This window comes from Orbicella franksi, chromosome 3 (assembly GCF_964199315.1).
Source record: "Orbicella franksi chromosome 3, jaOrbFran1.1, whole genome shotgun sequence".
Lineage (NCBI taxonomy): Eukaryota > Metazoa > Cnidaria > Anthozoa > Scleractinia > Merulinidae > Orbicella > Orbicella franksi.
This window is the reverse complement of record NC_138147.1, coordinates 12,800,226-12,822,552: the sequence shown is the minus strand read 5'-3', so window position 1 is coordinate 12,822,552 and position 22,327 is coordinate 12,800,226. Positions and strand designations below refer to the sequence as shown.

General features: G+C 40.0%; 2 protein-coding genes across 6 annotated transcripts in view; both read right to left on the bottom strand.

Annotated features, from left to right (window-relative positions):
• The window catches only part of LOC145481322 (endothelin-converting enzyme homolog), a 36,007-nt gene extending 15,260 nt beyond the window's left edge, over positions 1 to 20,747 (bottom strand). Inside the window, exons 1-3 of one of the 5 annotated variants that reach the window (XM_081459791.1) lie at positions 20,610 to 20,747; positions 9,439 to 9,693; positions 1,027 to 1,217 (exon numbers count right to left, since the gene is read on the bottom strand). In XM_081459791.1, coding sequence (XP_081315917.1) covers positions 1,027 to 1,217; positions 9,439 to 9,685 — 438 coding nt within the window. In that variant the 5' untranslated portion in view covers positions 9,686 to 9,693; positions 20,610 to 20,747. The other 4 variants (XM_081459793.1, XM_081459792.1, XM_081459790.1 and 1 more) reach the window with 4 other exon arrangements.
• LOC145481323 (uncharacterized) lies at positions 4,197 to 7,067 on the bottom strand. The gene has a single exon (XM_081459795.1). It carries the CDS (start codon positions 5,110 to 5,112, stop codon positions 4,423 to 4,425), a length of 690 nt encoding a protein of 229 aa, XP_081315921.1. The 5' UTR covers positions 5,113 to 7,067; the 3' UTR covers positions 4,197 to 4,422.
• Positions 20,748 to 22,327: the final 1,580 nt, after the last annotated feature.

Here is a 22,327-nt window from a genome sequence, read left to right as displayed (position 1 = left end):
TGTCTCAGTCATCATAAACACCTTAAACGCCCAGGAAGAGAATTTAACCATGGACATTGCCACAGTTATAATTTTTTCAGGGGCATTGCCTCAATCAGAATTTTTTCTGGCTTTGGCCCTGCTTACCAATAAACTAAAAATGTCGAATGTAGAAAAAGAACGTGCAAATCACATGACAATAGACCATGTTCGTATTCTCGCTATTTGACTGGAAGTATCTCGTAACTGAGGCTCAGGAGAGAAAGTCCTTTCAAAAGCAAATGACATTTAACTCTTTTTTAATGATATTCCCCCGCATGAGCCTCGACTGCAAGCTAGTGCCAGTCCAATACCGAAAATCTGCAAGTAGTCTGTTGGTGGCGGGTTGGACGTGACCTTCAAGGCTGAAAATCTTTAACGCCATTCTCACTGGTTTAGTATTTTTTTTCACGAGTTTAGAGTTAATTTTGTAAAGCAAAACAAAGAAAACCAAATTAAGCCCCAAGTGACCCAAGCTGGCAGAGTTTCGTTAATCCCGGCATAGTTAATAGAGGGAACTGGTTATGAAGCCCGGTAAACATCAGAGAAGCAAACAAAGATGCCAAGATTTATGTTGGAAAGTGTACGACCGTGCACAATCTTCTTTTTTTTTTTGCGCCCATACAACGTTTCTATTGGTTAGTGTTTCGGTCAGCAGTAAACGACTATTGTGTTTTGTGTACGGTCAAGGCAAAAAGAGAGAAAAAAAAAACATGCAACAAAGAACTTTGTCGAGTTTCATTACCATTCCCATCTATTTCAATAGATAAAACTATGATCTCGGTTTTAAGTGCTTCTGTTTTCCTGTGACTTCTTCTTCGCCTCTTTTCTCGGTGACAATAAATTGCATCACCCAAAATTACCATACGAAGGTGATAATCATATCTGTCATCAAGGCAACGTCTAGTCATAACACCACCCCGCTTCCTAGCGCCAGAAATGGAGTATTACCCAGAAGTCAGCTTCACGAGTATAAAATATACTACCAAAATTCAAGCATTTTCTTACAGAGGAGTAGTTTTTCTCGGCATTCTCCAGTGCTTGTTTCAACACATTGAAGCTTTTCTCTCTAACCAGTGAGAATCCAGTAACTGACGTTTCTCCAGGCTCTAAAGCATTCTCAGTTTCCCAGCCGCCACACACGTATTCGTAAAAATCAGTACAAGGATCGGCGCTCTGGTTGAGCTGCTTTAAAGCATCTGAAAATGAGAAAATGTAGGTAGCTTAGCTTAGCTTAGCTTTCTTTAACTTAGCGGAGCTGAGCCCGGCTTGGCTGAGCTGAGCTGAGCTGAGCCGAGTTGAGCCGAGCCGAGCTGAGCCGAGCCGAGCCGAGCCGAGCCGAGCCGAGCTGAGCCGAGCCGAGCCGAGCCGAGCTGAGCCGAGCCGAGCCGAGCCGAGCCGAGCTGAGCCGAGCTGAGCCGAGCTGAGCCGAGCTGAGCCGAGCTGAGCCGAGCTGAGCCGAGCTGAGCCGAGCTGAGCCGAGCTGAGCCGTGCTGAGCCGAGCCTAGCCGAGCCTAGCCGAGCCGAGCCGAGCTGAGCTTTTGCGCGTCGTCGGCGGGTAATACACTTGGCTATTTATCAAACTGGTGGGGAATTGTGGATTGTATCAAACCCCACTCTGTTCTGACGAAGGGCTAGCTATCGCTCGAAAAGTCAGCCTCACAAAATTCTTACGGCGGTCAATTAATCTTATCAACTGCAAGTTGACTAATAGCTAACGAAAGTTATGCCCAACTGAGCATAGTGTGCAAACGAAAAGCCAATCAGAAAGCTGTCTAGAACAGACGAGATGAACATAATTATGCAAATCAAAATCCAGTCGTGAAAGATTGTGGCGGGGACAAAGAAACAATAGAAAGTATTAAGAAAGCAAAGAATTATTTACATAATGCCATAACGTTTTTCAGAATTTTCGAATTTTCGACGATGGTTTCCCACGCGAATACAGTATGAAACGAGACGGTCAGCTATGTTTGCATTCCATAGATTACTCAATTAGAATGTTAACTGCCATGAACTACTGCTCAGTCTGACGTCATTCAAAGGGTGATGAGATCTATTAAACTGTGTAACGTCATTAGTGTCACGTCAATGTGGACCGAAACCACGAACTGCTCTTAAGTCTGACGTCATTTAACTAACCTGCGAGCAGATTCACGGATCACTGCGCTCGACGACTGGCTTGTCGCACGCGCGTGAGACTCAAATGTGAGCCAGTCCTCACAGGCTATCGTTAACTAAAGACTAACCCGAACAAACTATAAATTAACTGTGTTTGATGTGACTGCGGCCAGCATCTGACCTAAAAGGTATTCTCCTCAGCTTTTGTTTAGTTCGTTTGCTAGCTTGCTTTCCTTTTTTGACCTTTTTTAGATTTTTGCCCTGCGGTGTGCCGTATGTGGAAACAAACTGTCAAACCTATGAAAAATAAATATGTTGACCACCCCCCTCCCCGATATCACTGTTCGTCGCTGTCATTTCTGTCTTTACCTTAAATCACAGGTTTTTAGCAACTACGTCAGAAATTACAGTGTTTCTATGGGAATCCGATGGAAATTAATTTTCTTTAAAGAGAAAAAAAAAAAAAATGAATGCTGAATAATTTTTGAATAGCAGAGTTAAGATTCTAGAAAATGGATTGCATTAATCAAATTTGAAGGATGATGTCCAGTGGCGTTTTTAATTTTCCATACATTTGTCTGAAATTACTTTCCGCGAACTTGTTGTACGTGACTCACAAGTTCGCGCCAATATGCGGGAAAAAAAATAGAGACAAAATGTATGAAAAATTAAAAGCGCGACTGGAGGCTTTCTAGCACAGCGACATCCCTCATATTTGGTCAATGCAATCCATTGTCTAGTATCTTACGATCCGTAAATTGTTCAGAATTCGACTTATTTTCGCCATAGGATTCTCCTACAAACACTGAAAGTTCTGACGTATAAGTTGTCCACCCGTCGAGACGGCTTCAAAACAGTAATAACGTCTATTCACTACTGACAATACTGCGGAGAAATTGCATTGACAATGAGGGCTAAAACAACAGCCAAACAAGAAAGCCTTTTACATATTCAATCTGCTCTCATTTTAACAAATCAAACCACGTTTAAGCCATGTGACGGCGACCAGTTATCAGCTAACGTATCCCCACCCGACCCCTCTGATTTGTTTATGGTGGTGTCGCCTTGACATTTCTGGAAAAATCGATTCTATTCTGGGAAAGATTGACGCGTCACCTCTCAACTATATACATAAACATGGCTTTAAAAAACAAGTGCTATAATCGCATCGAATTCGGATTTTAAAAGCTCCAACCAGTACGATTTTCTTGCAAATTGGTGGTTCTGCTTAAATTATGCAGAATTATGTCACGCAACTGTCTACACGTGTAAATTACTCATTCAAGCTTTCAACTGGATTGATTTATACTTTACATTTGAAAGATCTCGAATACAACACCCAACTTCTATAAACAAGGAAAACAGAAAACATTCAAACCTTACCCAGTGAAGCATAAAGACACGCCTTGGTGCCGCAAAATGTTTGAACACTCGGAGGTTTTCCCGGCTCGCAATCCTTAGCTTTTTCCACGGCGAATAATGTTATGAATATAATCGACAACAAGAGAAAAATCACGGTAGCTATAAGTAAAACCTTAAACTTATTGAAGTGCCTTAATTTGTACTTGACACTGCCGTGCTCTTCACCATATTCATCATATTCGGTTAACTTTTCCATTTCGATGCTTCAGGAAGGTTAAACAAGGAATAAGGCGCTGAAACGTCAGAGACAAAACTTGACCACGAAACTCAAACGAACGCCAAGATATTAAAAGAAAACGGAAAAATTGACACGTGAAACAAGGGACAGCTGGCTGCGACAGCACTGATGACTGATGAATCTCAATGATCTCACATGACGCGTGACGGATGTCACGACATCTCGGGTATTCGGACTGTCCCCTCTCCCCACCGCAAAAAAAGAACAAATGAATAACGGTTGGTAGCACTGGAGTTACTGAATATGCTTGTCATTGAAACTTGGTAAGATAATTAAAATCGATTGCGATATTATTGTAGGTCAGAGGAAACTCTGTGCTTGCCCTGGGTCATGGGGGAGCCTCAAGTTCTTTACTCTTTGTGTTGTTTGTTTTTGCTCACTGACTCGGCTGACTGACAGACTCACTGACTTACTGACTGACTGACTAACTGACTGACTGACTGACTGACTGACTGACTGACTGACAGAGAGACTGAATGGCTGACTGACTGATTGACTGATTGACTGACTCACTGACTCACTGACTCACTGACTGACTCACTGACTGACCGACACTGAATGGTAGAATGGCTGACTGTTTTGACGGATTGAACTATATTCCTAAATAAATGGCACTAAACGGTCTAAACGTTGTTTAGCGTATACAACACTACATAGGCTACAGACCAAAATTGTAGCGCAAACTTTCGCCCACCTATTGAGGCAAACAGACATGCTTTAGATCCACAATATCTCAGTTGCTGTCCTGGTTTCAGAGATGTGGGAATATCAGGCGTTTTTGGCCTTGGTAACCTCAGAGATGTTTTTGGCCGTGCTGTACTCAGAGATATATTGGGCCTGGCTCTGCTCAGAGATAGTTCTGTTCTTGCGGTGCTCAAAGATGTTCTTGTTGTGTTCAGAGTTGTTTTTAGCCCTACTGTGCTCTGAGAAGTTCTTGGCCTTGCTGTGCTCTGAGAAGTTCTTGTTCTTGCTGTGCTCCGAGCAGGTAAATTTGGCCCTGTTGTGCTTTGAGAAGGCTTTCGCCCTGCTCTTGTCTGAGATTCCAAGGTACACTGAGTGCTACGGTTCGTCGCTGAAGCATTCATCGAACTAATACTCGCCACAGCCTTACTGTGAGTTCCTTGTTCCAAGCAGTACAAGGTGACAAATACGATAGATGTAATCAGAAAAAAAATTACTGCCACAGATAAAAACAGCAGGCAAATGAACGTGCGTGACCTTCTTGTCCGCGAGCTGAAAAATATTTCCTCATCGTTATAAAACTGATGCATGATATTCTCGAACGATCGAGGCCTAAGCGTGTAACACAGCATGGATGCTCTTGCCGGCTAACCAAGCATTGGGACAAAATTAAAGTGGCATTTTGTGCGTCGTTTAATCAGGCACTCTAAATTGAACTTATTATGTCGCAATATTTACTATTAGCTAAGGAATGGGCTGAAATATTAACCGTGAGAGCTTAGAGATCGCCCAAAATTTAATAATTGAGATTCCAGCATCCCTTCCAGATGTTCTACATCTTCTGAATACTCGAATTTAAATCATTCCCAAGAATGAAACAAATCCAAATTTGAAAACCCTTCTTTTACCTTCCCTTCTAAAGATGCTCAACAGTAACTTCCCTGCTTAATTTAGTGATTGCATCATATCGAAAAATATTTCTGTGTAATAAGTGAAACCCTTAGTAACCTTAATGCATCAGACTTAGCCTCCGAATAACAAGAAGAACTGGATCGATAGAGAACTTATCTCGTACTCAGATCACCTCTCTCTCCGTTAGAGAAACTGGGTATGATATTATCAAGAACAGAAAAAAATCATTTATTTTTCGATCGGTCGTGATTTGTCTTTTTAAGTTAATTTGTATCGCGAATGGCTCACTTAATGGCCCTTTCTCTATTCATATTTTTTACAGTCACCATGGCACCATTGAGACCCTCTTGATTGGATTATGTTTCCTTTCAATTGTTTGCTCTTCTGTTTACGTAATAGTACCTTATTGTCACAAGCCCCAACTTGTCTCTTTTTGGCCGAAGGTAAAACCGATGAAACACCATCGCCGAGGAATTTTTGTAGCTCAGAAGTGTTCAATTAGTTAAGATAAACCAGCTTGGGCTCTCTGTAACATTCTGATATCGACGGTTAATAGGTTGATGTACTTTGAAAACAAAAAAAGAAGTATACTGAGATTAAAGGTCTCATTTTATGCGCACTTTTACCAAATGAAATTCAAACAAAACAAATTCCTTTGTATATAAGTAGCTGCATGAATACCTTCGTAAAGGTTTTAAGAACTTGGAAAATAAGGCATCTTTACTGATCTAAATTGAGGGGGATGAATAGGTTTTCGGATCTACGGATTTGGCCTTAAAAAGCGCGCGGATTGTGGATTTTTCCAGTAAATCGAGCGGATTCGCGGACTTTGAAAACACAGTGGATCGTGAATCAGCTGTGAATTTTGGCACGAATCCGGATTCTGCCTGTCTTGATGTTCGGATTAAGAAATTGGGATCATGTTGTCATAGATCTTTTTTCATCCTTAGTCGGTATGTTAATGAGTTCATCCAAATTATTTCTTTTTTCCAACGAAGCTCATTTAAACAGTCATTGGAATTGTACTGTGTTATAGTCATCAAGCATGTTGCCTTCTTTACTATTTGTGCAAAATTAACAATGGCATTCGCATTTACCAATTTACCTTTGAACTCAGTTACACCTCTGTTTCCGGATGTGGTTGTGGTTTCGGATTTGAACAAAAATATTGGCGGATCGACGGATTTGGCGCAAAAAGGCACGGATCGGCAGATTTGCATACCCCTATTCACCCCCCTCTGAATTGTACGCGGTATTCAACTTGTTCTTGAAAAGCCTTGTGAGTTGAGTCAATTGTACATGTCAATTTTTAGCCGTGACCCAATCTTTTAAAGTTAGGTTACCAATTTGTGAGCACAAACGGAGTGCTGCAAACAGAAAAGGTGTTCTCATTTGAACATAACATGTAATAAGGTTACCTTCCTCTCCTATTCAGGCACAAACTAAATTGAACGTCTACAGACGACTTTTTCGCTCTCCTAGAACGTCTTTGAGGTTACCCTGCGAGCAGAGCCGGAGCGCCTTTGATCAAGTCGATCTTCTTGAAAAATCGATCATTCTAAGAAGATCGAATGAGACTCTGTTCGCATGGTACTCTAAGATTATTGTAAATGTTGCCAAAAGAGATTAAGCACATCACTGTATATATCCTGATCAGTCCCTGAAAGAAGTATCAGCTTACCTAATGAGGCAAGTAGACACGTTTTAGATCCACAATATTTCTGCTCTCCCGCCTTCTGCGTTGTGGAGAAATAAGTCGTAGCGCTAGGCTTTGCTGTGCTTGGTGACGTCATTGTCTTGCGCTCTGTACTTGGAGCGTACACCGTGCTGAAACTTGCGTCCTCGGTGCTAATCTTTGAAGCAGACGGGCGCTTTTCCATGACGTACAATGTCACAAAAATGGCAGAGATGGTCACCAAAAGAACAACTGCCACTGATAAGATTACCGGGCATATACATGAACGAGACGTGCGTTTACTCGAACTAAATGAAACACCGACTTCTGTGTCAAATTTTTGCATCTTCCGAGCACAAAGGAGCTGTGTTAACTAGCACTGCTCAACTTGCAATCACAATGGAAAACTTTCTATGCCAACTCGCGATCTCTCTGGTTTCGATTCAGTTTTCAATTTCAAGATAACACTGAGAACTATAACATTTACTTTGTATCTAATTACATATCTTTATGACTTGTTGTTGACAGTGTGAAGTTATTGACGTCAAGCGAAAAAAAAAAAAACAGGTTCAAGGCTATATGCGAAATATTTCAGAAACTAACAACACATTTGAATCTAACCTGAGATCATACTCCCCCACCCATCCCTCCCGACATCTCATCCCTCTTCCCCGATGATCTCGCTTTCAAAGTAAAAAAGTCCCCGATCAGCAGGTTAGTTTGAATCGAATTTTTAGTTATCGCAAGTCATGGTTCCTAAATTTTCAAATCAATGGAAAGTTCACAATAATTTTTTTTTTTAGGTGAAACACTACCGTGACCCACAGAAAATCATCATTTCCTTTTCGGCATTCTTCCAAATGATGAATCAGATTTGCTTTAAATGACACGCTGGCAACGGTATTGTTCTTCTTGTGTACAGGAGCTTGCTAATTTGTCCTATGTAATCAGTACGCAGTCTTAGCTCACCCGCTGGTCGCTCGGCTTGATCTGTATGCTGAACCGTAGTGCCATTTTGAATTACGGTGCCAAGAAATCCGGGGGAGACCCATTGTGTCAAACATGATTGAGGTCCGTGGACCAGGCTTGATAACATAATTATAAGAAAGGCGCTTAGCTTCGTTGCTATGGCATGAAGTGACAAAGAGTATTCCTGTCTCCCTGTGCAAAAACTAATGCATCACAGGCAACCCAGCCCTTAGCCGTGAGGCCAAGTACTTTAGTCACAACGATTCGGCGACTTTTTGGCGTCATAATGCAGATGGAGTCAGCTTTACAGTTCCCTCGCCCATTGTTTTTATTGCGTTAGTGCAGAATAGTATGGAACAGGCTTTCGTGATCAATGTAGTTCCCTTAGAGCTACATTGAATTGTTCAGGCTTTGCCCACGGGCCTACATGGTGGGGTAGGGAAGGGGTAGTTGTTAGAAATTAAATCCCTTTGGCTATCATTGCTATAGTACAACATCTGCTCGTCAACAAGCAGGTAATTTATGTACGCTGTCCATGCATGTGATACTAAGGCCCTCCACAAGTTGCTCGGCAACATTTTGACAACGTTTTTCACATTTAATGCCAACCGCACACTTCGACATTTGTCCGAAATGCTTCCCTGAAAAGACACTTTCTTCATCCGGAATAAAGAGAGGATAAAGGTGAAAAGTGTTAATCCCCCACGTAGGCCTTGGTCTAAGGCAATCCTCTCAGGTTCCTTTTTAAAATAAGCCCACTTTCGGAAATCCCGGGAGAGTGTAGTTATAACCAACCCTGTGACCACAACCCTGCGATTTGCCCACGTGGACAGCCCGAGCGACTTTACACGCTATTAATCCTCCCCCCAAAAAATCAAACATTGCACGTGGTAACATGCGAGGGAGACTGGGTAACATGTCTAAAAATAACTTGAGAAGGAGGATGACCTTGAAAACAAGTCCTATATGTTGGATTAACTCCCTTACTCTTTTTATCCTCGCTAGTGCGGAGCGCGTTCACGTCTTTCGGGCATTTACTTGAAATGAATAGCGGAAAAAGCAGACTTCGCGTTGATCTGTTTTTAGCGCCGTGTTTAATGCAACACGGGACATACTTTAGGCAACAAAATGGGAGATAAATGGAAAAAGCTGGTTCAAAAATGCACGTTCTACAAACTAGGTATGCTTGGTCCACATTTTTCAGGTCTTGAGAAGAACAAACGTACCTCGATCGAATAAAAAAAAGACCACTGTATGCAGTTAATCTTTTTTTTTTTTTTTTTTGCTTCGTCAACTGTCTTTCCACAATGAAAAGCTCACGGACCCCCTTGATTTCAATGTCGACCCATGGGAACCCAAACTGGCACCGAACAAAAATAGTTGATTAGCGAATTAAACTTACCGACGGCAGCAAACAAGCATTTTTTCGAGTCGCAGATCTGGAGTTGTGGTGCTGATTCCTGAACAGCTTGCTCGTGAACTTTACTCTTCTCCAACGCAAATAAGACAATGAAGATCAGACAAAGAACAAAGACAAGGAGTAAAACCACGGTAAGAGCTATTATTATTCTCTTTGCTTTCTTCCTGGAAGATAAATTCTCAAACCCAACATCCTCCTCATCGAATTCTGACGTGGCGAGTTTCTTCATGTCGCGATCTGGAGAGAAAACAAAAGAGGAAGGTGATTCGAATTCTTATTTATTCAGTACACAGCTGTCTTAAGTTGAGGGTATCAGAGAATGAATGTCATGTGTCGCACATCTGCCCTGTCATGCTAAAGTATATAATGAACGGCGTTTAAAATTTTAAAACTGTTCTGAACAAATGTCAATTTCTCATTAGGCTGCGAGAACTAGAATTGAAAAAATAAAATTCCTTTAAGATCTCCAGTTATTGATCAAGTTTCACGTCAAATTTTGTTTAAATTGTGCGACTAATATAAAAAATCAACAAGCCTGAATCTAACGGCTATAGTGAAAGCTATTGCACCATTCATCCTAGTAAGTTTTTACGGGAAAATGTATAGAAAGAAATAGTTTTTTTTTTACTAATAAGATTTTGAAAGCAGAACGCAGAAGCAGCGCAAAATCAGAAAAACTAAGCATATCGCGGCGAGAGGAAACAGACGGAGGGCAGCACTGAGACAGCAAGTCTGGCGGCTGGTTTAACGAAGAGGGGAAGTAAAGCAGAATGATAAAAGCGGTCTATTAAGAACAAAAAAAACAACAACAACAACAAAAACAAAAAACAGGAAATAATCACGAACGAATGCGATGTCTTTTTATAAATACTTGAATTATGGTGCTCTACGGCGGACAGTTTGTCAGCCATGTCCAATAACCCAATCTGACTCCATTCTTCATCATCTCACGTAAGAAAATAGCTTGGTTTATTTCAGCTCTTAAATTACTAGATAGGTAATTATTTAAATAACCTCAACTACCTTACTGACGTCTTTACTTTAATTATTTGCTTTCAGTCTAAATGCATAGATGAGTTTTGTGGTAAGCACAAATTGAAAAATTCAAATACCTTCCTATTAGAAACAACCTGCTGTCCCCATTTACAAACGAGATAGACGTTTATGACTTCAAAACATGATTTCGAAGTTATAAGCGCCTATGGAACAACATGGCTCTGAGAATCATAATACATCATCATTGCTAAGTTTCGATGGAGTTTGATGTAGCTAAGACACCAAATCGCCAAGTTCAGTTAGCCGGATTTAGCCATAACACTTCAACCTCTTCTAATGCGGAAAAAAAAGGATATTAACATTATTTAGGACGCCATCATGAAATTTCCAAAACAACTCCTTCCTTGAGCCGTGTAAACATATACGTACAGACACAATGTTTGCAATCGAGGGCCGTTTCCCACACATGTAGACCGAGGGGTTTTGTTTCATGTAATTTGGTCTACGACAGACACGGAAAAAATAACGAAGAAATCAACTCCAGGTGAAACGAAGCAATTCTACTGTTAGTAGAAACAGTCGTGAAAGACGCGCGCACGGTTTGGGGGAACTTTAAAAACACCCGCCTGTTCCTACAGCATTTCTCATTCTCCCAAATTGAACTTTCAGTTGTGTTTCTATAATCACTATAGAACACGGAAAATATTTTCTATTTCTAAATCAATCAATGACCAATATAAAGAACAGCTACTAGCAGAAAAAAAAAAAAAAAAAAAACACAAAAAGTTCCAACCTTTTAAACTGTCACCAACCCTAATGGCCAAGTTAGCACAGATCGTTGATCAAAGTGCCCATTGCCCACGCTTATGCATTGTAAGCTATAACATTTTAACAAAATTTAGTGCTGGACTAAACACATTACGTTTTCTTCTCCTCTCTGTCCAAAGAGCATACTCCAGTGTGTAATCGTCAGCTATCTCAAAACATGGTCTGTGTTGACGGTTTTTTTTTTTTTTTTTTTTTATCATTATCATTATTATTTTGAAAAATATTTGTGACAGCGGAAGATTTTGCAAAGTATTTTAGAAGAAACGGTAACGACATAAGAACATGATGTTTCAACGACGACATGTAGCCATTATCTACAAGATTGGTAACGTTATATTATACGGAAAAGAAAGTGTGAAACTACATTAGAATGAAATGAGGCATGGAAAACAAGAGAACAGTTTCGTTGCATAGTTCGGTCCATTTGAGTGTTTTAAGTAGGTCTCATTTTCCTAATTATTAACAACCCATAAGTAAGGTAGACCACTCAAATTTTCCACGGTATTTTTTGAGATGGCAAATTGCTCATGGAGATTGGTCGGCTTTTGTTTGTGTCCTTCCTTAAGACGTTATGCTTTAGTTCAACATAAACAATGCTATTCATCATTGACCTCTATATGATACGTGCAGATAAAACTAGAGAAGAGATCAATTTATTGGCAGTTTATTTTCTTTTTGCGCCATATGGTAACTTGAACTATAAAATTTGTCGACAGCTTTCAGACTCCTTGCACTCCACTCTTATTTTTCCGGCAAGAATTAATGTACTGTAATTTTTGGTGGAGTGTGCAGTCAGCTTCCTCTTGAAACCCAGGCAGATTTTTCGGGCCATACTTGGTTTTTCAATAAGCTTTTTATTACCCTGCCCTTGAACAGATCAAAATGAATATTGCATCAGTTATTTAAAAAAAAAAATTCGATTGAAGTTGGTTGTAATGTGTTTTTAGGAGAATCGACATTTCCAAGGAAACGATATACAGAAATGTTCGAAATATGTAGAACTTGAATTTCAACTGAGCCCAATTTGACATATAGAGATTACCTTGATAATCTCTTGCTTAAACCGATTACTGTGTATTGCATATGAAGCATGTGGGAGCATAACAATTCTGTATGTTTGATTTGGCACAATAAATTCGCAACATTTCCAACCGTTGTTTTAGCAACAATGAAAATACCGAAAGATAAGCACTGTTCCGATTAAATTGCCTTAAAATAATAACAAACTGCGATTTACAGTTGTGTTTTTAACTCATGAAAGTTTCGTCGAGTTTCTTTTTTGTGATCCGGTCCAAGAACGAGTATTTTGTTCTTAAAATTATAGTCGTACTATAATTTGGGTGTAATTATTTTGCATTTCGAGTGTTTTATCAAAAGCACTCACCAAACCCCTCCACAGATGGTTTTTTTTAGCAGGTATGCTTGGCAATGCAACAAAAAGTCATTTGTTTGTCCTTGTCTACTCTGCGGATCTAATTCATTCTATAAACCAGGACAATCTAGAAGGAAAGCTCACAAGTCGGGTTAATTTGCGGCTTTAAAAAAAAAATCTCCAGTCGACTCCCAATAACTTGAACCCTCGCCAACTCGAACTTCGCGCTAACACGAACCAAAATCGGGTTAGATTAAAATGTGCACCACTGTTTTAATAGATATACAGTTAACAGTTGACTGTTTCTTTTTTTTCCTTATTTCTGGTCATTTGTTCTCAACTCCCGATAACTCGAACCTTTTTCAATTTCCCTTGAAGATCCGCTCGAAAGTTTGAGTTATCGCGAGTCGACCATCATACGAGCAACACTTGATCCACGTCAGAAAGATCAACACTGGCCAGTTATTAGAGTAAATATTATTTCTTATGTGAACCTTGAACTTCATTTTGGAAAGCGTAAATGGAGTGAAAACCTGTCTCATTTGATCAGATCTGTGTCTTTCCTTCAAGTTACCTGTCTTTCGTCTTTGTGATCTTTTGTTTCCTATAAAGATGAATCTCACTTGCTATCAGTTGGGGGGATTCAGCTGTTTTTTAAATTAGGTGTTCTGGAGTTCATTTGTCTGAGCCCAGCAATTTTGTGGAAAAAGGCTAATATAAGGCTTTCTAAGGCAAAAGTACTGTCAATGGTGGAAATTCGGGAAAGCATTGGCTTACCCTTCTAATTGGATCATTTACAAACACTAACCAGATGACTAACCCGTGGGACCCCGGGCTCTAAACGTTTCGGTTCGTATCTTCGTTCCTTCGTCATTTGAAATGAGTACTAATGTCCTTGTCTTTCAGTGTAGAATGTATAGCGAGTGAATTTACCTTCTTTTTACGTCGGAAAAAGTATGGCTGATCCTCTGAAAACGTTGTTCGGTTGTAATCTACCCTGCGTATGTTCTCCCGATGGCAGCAATTACAGAGAAGAAATAAACAGCTCTCACAGAGATTTCGTAACAAACAAAAAAGTGTCATATGACATGCGTAACTAAAGTGCAACGTGGTAGCCTGTCGTGTTGACATTTTTTTCGGCTCGTCGCGTAGACAACACAGAAGAAATTATATCCCCTTTTATCGTCTCAGGTCAGTGATGTCAATGATACATCCAAAATTATTTATGCAATTTGTACTTTTGCATTATAACGAATCAGATTTAATCTAGTTATGTAACGCTTTCGAATGGAACACCATGGGATATCCCACGAGTCTCGGTGTAAACAAACGAGCCTTTAGCGTTGCATAACTACTTTATACCGTGCCATAGCTAGAAAATGCAGCGGTCAACACAATTTAAAATGCGACATACGCGCAGCGGTTGGGTGTAATACTGTGATATACAACGGCTTTCCTGTATTCTGATTGGCTGTATTTTCTGTGCCATGGCATAAAAGAAAGTAGCAAATCTAAATTACATCATAGATATGATGATTCTTTTCCCACTTGATTTTTACTTCAGTTTATCTTGCTAAATTGGTTTGCTATAGAATGTAGAGTTGTTCATTTGTTTCGTTGCCGCTGTTTAGTTTGATGCCCCTGTGATGATTTGCTGTTGCCGATATAGTTTGCTAGTGGCGTGTATAAATTAGTGTTCGCTCTGGAGGGTCAGCTGAAATCAGATTCCTCGAAGACGTGACCCGAATGTTTTTGAAATCTAGGCTGTTGCAAGAGACAGGGTTATCGACCAAGCTTGTCCGGTCAAGATGGCTGGATATTGGCCAAGTTCTCTTTTTGCTTGTTTATGAACCGAGACACAGTCGAAACCCATAAACACGCAAAACAAGAACGAAGTCAATATCCAACCATCTTGACCGAACAAGCTTGGTCAATAAAGGATTTATTATATGGGATAAAGAAAACCAAAAAAAGATCTTCGCTCTCGGGACACAGAGCGTAATTCCAAGCGGGAAAGATAACGCCATCTTGCCAGCTCGGGTAGCCAATCATAGCGCAGGATTTGGTTTATCTTTCCCGCTCACGGAGATACAATTAAGCGAATATGATAATTTTCCCCAATTTTTACTTCCTTGTATCTTACTGAAATGTTTTGCTGTACCATGTATAAATATTGGCAGACCCAAAAACGTTGTTGTTGTTATTGTTGCTGCTGTTCAGATTGTAATGCCCCTCAATTAATCAATCAAACTTTATTTAAAGAGGTAGCACGTAACAGTTTGTACAACTAATGAACCTATGGCCCTCTGAATGAAGAACATTGTACGTAGTTTACTTGTACTTCACTGTAGCATATGCTTTCCTAATGCTGTTTTTCAATATTCGCTCTGGAATCGAAGACCAGGGATGACAAATACCGAAACGACTTTAACCATGCTTTTGTTTATTCAGTGACGCGGTACGTCCGAATTGATGTTTTTGAAATCTACTGGGCGCTGTTGCAAGATATGTGCGGTTTCTTATCACAAACATCACCTAAGTGTATTTTGTAGCCGGAAGCTACACTCTTTTATAGTCAGGAAACTATTCAGGAGTTTACTGTTGTCTTTGGATGAAACTTAATGTTGTCTCAAAACCAAGCCAAAAAAAATCATGAAAAGTCTAGATTCTGGACTTTCTACAGCGTCTCGTCAAATAAATATATCAGGCGTTCGTTATTTTTCCTCTCTTCCACCTTCGAGAAGAAAACATCTCCGCGTGATTGGAGGTTGTAATATCAATTTGATGCTAGAAATTATCACGGTGGTGCAGATGACCTCCGATAATTCGAATCCGCGTTAATTCGGATCTCACGCTAACTTAAGCCAAAATTGATTTCTCCTAGGTTTTTAATTACATTTTACTGTACTTTTACTAACCTTTGTTAACTCCAACCCCAGCCATAACTCAAACTTCTCTAGCTGTTATACACAAAGTGATTTGTTTTTTTGTCCTTCCAGGTTTTTTTCTTTACAAATTTACTCTCTTTATTTCTCTTGAAGGATCGAGAAATCAGAAGTCAACTGTACCATCAAACTGAAGACCTCACGACCAAGCTGCTATTATCAAATTCTCCCCAAGATCGGATGGTAGAAACCTGTTGTCGTTGGACATTTCGCGCAGTCGACGTTTGACTCAATTAAACAAACTTTGCAAGCCCCCTTACGGTTGCTACATATCCTAAGGGAATACTGCTTGAATAACATTTCTCAGAAACACAGCCCTCCCCCTTCCCCGCGCCGTGAGCGTTAGTAAGTTTAAAATAAGACCCAATTTGGATCTAGGCTGCGAAACATACATTTCTATGCAGTTCGGACACTTACACCCGAGTGTTCGTTTCGGTTCTCGATGTCTGTAACACCTTTATGGCCTTATGTTACATAATCTAAGACACACAAAACCCCCCTTTGGCCGACTTTAAGATCGCTGTATTAATTAACTGTTAAGCGCCTCACCCCATACAATAACTCTAACTCACCCTAACTTATGAACTGATCGCTCAAGCATCGATTCATTCTTTAGCACCACGGAAGAACTAAGTTTATCTCAGCTAAAAAAAACAGTTCGGCTTGGCGTCAAAATAGAAAAACATTTCCTTGTACCTGTCACTGTCACAAGACAATTAATATTTGCACTTATCATTTACAAAATCCCAGTTAGGAACTGAGAAAACAAGCTTTTAATGCTACGGCAATTAGTGTCATAACTTATATAAATGAAAGATGTCAAACATGACTATTAAGATAACATAGTGGTAATTGATTATAAACTCTAAGCAGGATTTACAATGCTTTCGTAGCCGTTTCTCGACTAGGGCATACAGTTCAGCTTCTATTTGTGTATACTTAAATATTTAACTGACTTGCACTAAGCTACTTTCTGTTTTTGTGTTTCACGAAAAGCCTTTCTGAAGTTACGTGATTTTCTACGTGATATTTCGTTATTGATAAAAGGACAGAAATATTTTGTTCCGTCCATCACGGGACACCGTAGCTCTGTCTTGACATTTATAGTTGTGAATGTGCTTTTAGCTGACAGTGTTGACCCTCCAATTGCCAGAAAATGCATTACCTGAAAAGCTCAATGAAGTAAAGTTCTGATCTGATGTATCCGCTAGAAACATCTGCCTGTTTTCGTTGTCCTATTAATGCTTCTGATTTCCAGTATTTAAGGGAGATCAAGAATCGCCAGTACAAGGCCTTAAAAGACCGCCATGTTTTCAAATTAACCCGTTTACCTGCTGCCCAACCTCTCTTGCCTTTCTACTAACTTCACGTATTATTTACGCGATCTTTCTTTGCTCTTTTCAACCGTTGCATTGTACGTGTCGTGTTAAACTTTCTGTTTGTGTGCCATCCTCAACACTGGCGAAGTGACTCCACGTTTTCCCTCCTGTCAAAAATGCCCCCCTCCCCCCCCCCTTACTAATGTACAAAAACGCCGGACTCGCCTCGCGCTCGCATGTCAACGTTTCCACATTTTTTCATTCCAACAAAAACCAAGCCTCACCGTTTGATTTGTCATGTCTAATTAAGTAAATATGTCCAGTTTCATAAGAATCCATTCTAAAGTCATATATGGGACCCCAAAATTGCCAAATTTTAAAACAAAGCAATATGTGCCAAGGGGGCAAGCTCTTGCCCCTCTCCCCCCCCCCCCCCCCGCTCCAGCATACATTTCTCTGTGAAAATACGAAAAGTTGTGGATATAGATCGTTTTCACGTCACGCCATCACTTTTTAAAATCCAAAACTTTAAGGGTCACTAAAGTTTTTCTCCTCATCAGACATGAGAGGCGATATCTTTATAGTGGTGCTCCGGCGGCCCGAAGGGCCGCCAAGCGGAGCCCCATACTCATATAGGAAAGCAAAGGAAACCCATGAGTTGACTTTCTCATGGTTATCATGGCTAGCGGTACTGCTCGTGGGCCGGTACGCACGACGGCGGCGGCATCGACGGCGACGGCGACGGAGTCGCGCAACATGGCGGCCATACTCCAAATAATACCTTATTACTAGGAAATTAACACACGTGTTAATTAACTTATTTGAAATTAACGGGGCTTAAATTAACGCGAATTGAAGGTAAGTTTGCTTCCCAAAAAAGGAAATTAACGCGAGAGAGGGGGCAAAATTTCAAAATGAGGGAAATTAACGCGTCTGCGACACCGAAAGAAAAAAAAAAACAGAATTTGTTGAGAACAGGAACCAATTTATTTTAACACTGTAAAGCTGACAGCGAACACGAACAAAATTCAGTTGAAATACAGTTAACGATTTCCTAATGTGAAAGATTAATGAGAAATGTAAAGTGCGCGAATAAGATTTGTAGCTGGTTTTTCGCATGACGTCAATAAAATTCGAACTACAAAACTATTGATCTTCCTGAGATTTTACTTAAATGATGTATAAGAGCAGCTGAAAACTAATATTCATACAAATTTTCGCTCCGAATGGGTTCTTGGTTTTGTGATACACTACGCTTGAATTTCTAAGCTTTCGCGTGAGGCGGCATATACATGACGGCCTAGAGAGCTGTCATGATGGTTAAAAAAGTGACTTATTTCGGGGAACTTAGCTATCTGAACAGTTCATGTCTTAGAAAAAGTATTATTTTAATGTTTTAGAGTTCCGCAAGGGATGAACTCACGCTTTTGTAGCAAAACTCAGTGACAGATGTTTCTGTTGGTTTCCGGCCGCCATGTTGGTGCCATGCATACGGATGGGCACCAGCATGGCGTCTCCATACAAATCTCTATAAATTTGGGTAAAAAATTTCTCCGCATATCTCGCATAAGAAAAATTGCTGTGACCAGAATTTTGGCAAGAGTCTTTGCATATTTACCTTCTTCCATTTTCCAGACATACACATACATACATACATACAGATTCTGGACTTTATCTATTGACCGGTTTTAATTTTTATTTTGATCTATTTTGAATTGCGTGACACTGAAAAACAGCAATTGTTTGGGTGTGTCAAGAATGTCTGGAGTGTGTCACAGATTTGGGAGAAAATAATGGTAATCAACGTCGCGGAAATTAACGCGCAACCTTTTTGGGCAGCGCGGAAATGAACATTAACATAAATTAACGCGACTTAAATTAACACGAATTTTTGAAATCCGCGTTAATTTCATGAAGCGTTAATTTCCTATAATAAGGTTGACAGAAACATGCAGCCTTGGTTTACCGTGTACTTCTTTGATATTAGACATCCATGTTATGATCAATTGACACCTGTCAAAATAAGGTATCCGCTGACCAGTATCACGTGACCATGTCGCGGACTTAAGTTTTATAGCTCATCGAGGTCACATGTTTCTTTGAAGTTGACCGCTGATAAAGTGTTAATTTTCGATTGGATCGCGGGCTCATGTCAGGTTGACTTGTTGAAAACAGCGCAAGACTGTTCGGAAGCCGGTTAACGCTAACTCAGGATTAAAAGTTAACCGAATTATAACTATTTCTTCTATACAAATGTTTTTTGCTGCCTTCATTTTTTGTACATGGTGATTATTAAAACTCAAAACAGAAGGCCAAACAGCATACAGAAAACCTCACCGGAAAGTTACAAAACTCAAATCAAAATTCTACCTTTTCCTGGGTTAGCTTAATCGGGCTTTGAACAACCAGGCCCAGGAGCTACGCTTTTAGGCTGGCCTAAATCTATATATTACAGCTCAATAGCGTGCTCCGTTTGGAAACCAGAGCATTTTAAATTTTAGGGCTATGGAGGTGCGTGACACAAGGCTACGATCGAGTGTGTTGTAAACATGATATATACTTATCTCGTGATTTTGAACCTTTTCAGAAGTTAGAGCATTAGAAAAGGTGCTTATTTAATGCTACTTTGTTCAGTACTGATAATTCGTCGCCTAAGTTCCAGATTTCCGGCCGCCATATTGGTGTACCACAGATGCACAATGACATAGCGTTCTCATATTGGGCTCTGTAAATTTCTGCGAAATATTTTTAGTTTGGGGAAACGCACGAGCCTAAAACTTGGAGAAGTGTCTTACTTAGTTATCTTCTATAACATCACAATTTCTTAGCTTTTTCCACCGGATGGTTTTCGATTTAGTTTTTCATTGAGTGATATCGTCGAAGTAGTTCAGTTTGGCTCTCTGAGCGGAAACCGGAGGGTGTGTTAAAGCCTAAAATTAACCGATACATAAACTATGCTTACATTTGCTGTAAAATTCAAAAAATAGTGTAGACAAAAATGACTGCAAAGGAAAGATTTACTGACCATGTTAAAAATTTTTACAACCAAAATCTTATTGCCATTAGTCGGCGCTCACCAATTGACTCGGCAAATTGCGGAAGCCATTGGATTGAGCGGTGTGTCTTGTGCAAATTAATCTTGAAAAGATTTCGGCAATAATATCAGTTATTCACCAAACACATGTAACTAGTCCCTCGAGGTTCCTCAGATTTTGAATTAGCTAGTAGACTGTTTGTAAAAGCTTGCAGCTCGCGATCAAGAGAGTGCTTGGTGCGACCCCGTAACTCGAATTTAAAGCGACTTTGACCATCATCAGTGTTTGCTGTCTTCTCCAAAACACAGTGAAAGGTTTCACAGAACTACTTAAAAGGACCTTTCATGTCAAAACATGACAGAACGTAGACAAAGGAATGTAAATTACAATAGATAAACAGCGAGAAGTCAATGCGAAAAAATAATGAGCAAGAAGCTGATTTGTAGGATAGCACTGAGTGTCCCTGGATCTGTTGAAAAATATATTGCGGAAAGTCTTCCAATTTTTGCACAGCTAATATTACAGATTGTATTTAAGGAACTTAGAAAATATTGCGCGTCTCCTTGGTTCATCACTGCTCATAATGGTCATATAGGTTTGACCGTCGATCTTAAAATTTATACAAATAATGCTAGCTACCAACAGTGTACGTACTCACAATTTCAGTAAACCCTTGAAGATGGAATCCTTCCTGCTGCACACGCTGGGATTTTTCAAAGCGTTTCTCCTCGACAGGATTTTCACGAGACCTCCGAACTCGATTCGCTTTCACTAGAATGCTTCAATATGACCATGATATGACTCACTGATTATGCTCACGGCTTGAGAAAATTTGCATAAAACTGACACGAAAAACTAACAGTGTTTCATTAGCCAGCTGGATCGTTGTAACTTTTTTTCAGGGCGCGTCGTAGATCGGCATCCTGTAAGAACACAGCATTTTTAGTGATTTAGTATAATTGGTTGTTTGAAGTAGGGGACATATCAGTAAAAGTTAAGGTGGTCTTACAACGGGTCTCAAATAGCGGGACCGCTGAAATAGATTTTCCGATCTTCAAATTTATTTTCTGAGTTGAGAGTAAATTAAATTAAAGCAATGAGGAGACTCGAGCCGTGAGCATTTGACATGTTTTTGTACCGTTTTGTTAGTGACCAAAGAATGAAAGCCCTTCATATCAACAGTCTGAGTGTTTAGTATGTTGTTAATGTAAGTCTCAATCATGCCTATCGTCACCGAAAAAAGGAATAATATATACATGTACAAAAAGAACAAGAAACAAAAAAAAAAGTGAAATGTTCACGGTTCAAATGTGCTTACTGTAACTCTATGATGCCCGCCAACAACCTACTGTAAAAGAAAATGAGCCACGACAAATGGAAAGAAGACGGATTTAGTGTCAAGAAAATTAACTGACGGCTGACTGCTGGCTTCTTGCCACCATGAGCTATTGGTGAGTGTTGTTTCCTCATGGCAAACGAGAGCATAACTTAAGGAACAAAAGGAAGAATCCAAATATTAGGATTGCAGCAGACAGACTGACAAACAATAGGAACTCAGTCTGGGTTCCAGGTGACGACTCTATCATCAAACATTTTCGCTCGCACGCGATTGGTGTAAACGCGTCTCGTGACTGCATTTACCCCAGCTAAAACTGGGGAATATCCGAGTGATATTCCCTAATTTTCAAAACTGTGCGTGTTGCAAAAAATATTGGAAAGGTATGATAAACACAATAGACTCCATTTAGCGTGAAAATACGCTAGGATATTTGTCCTTGCGCATTGCTTGCTCTTCAAAGCTCATAGTTTTCCGAGAGCGTAAATTGTTCGCTTCTCGGAACAGATAATTTCCGCAGACAAATATTTGAGCGTATTTTCGCGCCAAATGGAGGCTATTGTTTATCTGTATTACGCAATACGGGGTTATTTGGAGGAATCCCGAATTCTCGAACTTTAATTAAAAAGTCGTCAAAAATGAAACTAAAATTGGTTGAGGGGTTGCATCGAGAAATCAAGAGAAAAATAACAGTGAAACAAATTCAAGGGTAACCAACCACTTTCGGTTCAAAGTACCGGGAGTTTAAATAAAATGAGGGTTTGACAAATGAGAGATTCTAATGTACAAAGATTTTCTGACCCAATTTTTTGGTCTCCGTCAGGTGTCAGACGTGATTCACCTATCAGATGCATTGTGGGGTTGGAAATTAAACTTCCAAGTAAACTCGACGCGGTGATCTATTCTTTGCCATTATGCAAAGCTTTTTGGATGACGGAGAATCTCTGTTAAAATAATCTGTTATTAAAGAGCTCTACTGACACCTCAGTTAAGTGCGATTTTCCGTCGCTTTGTCGGGTCCGGTCTGCGATGGTTCCTCG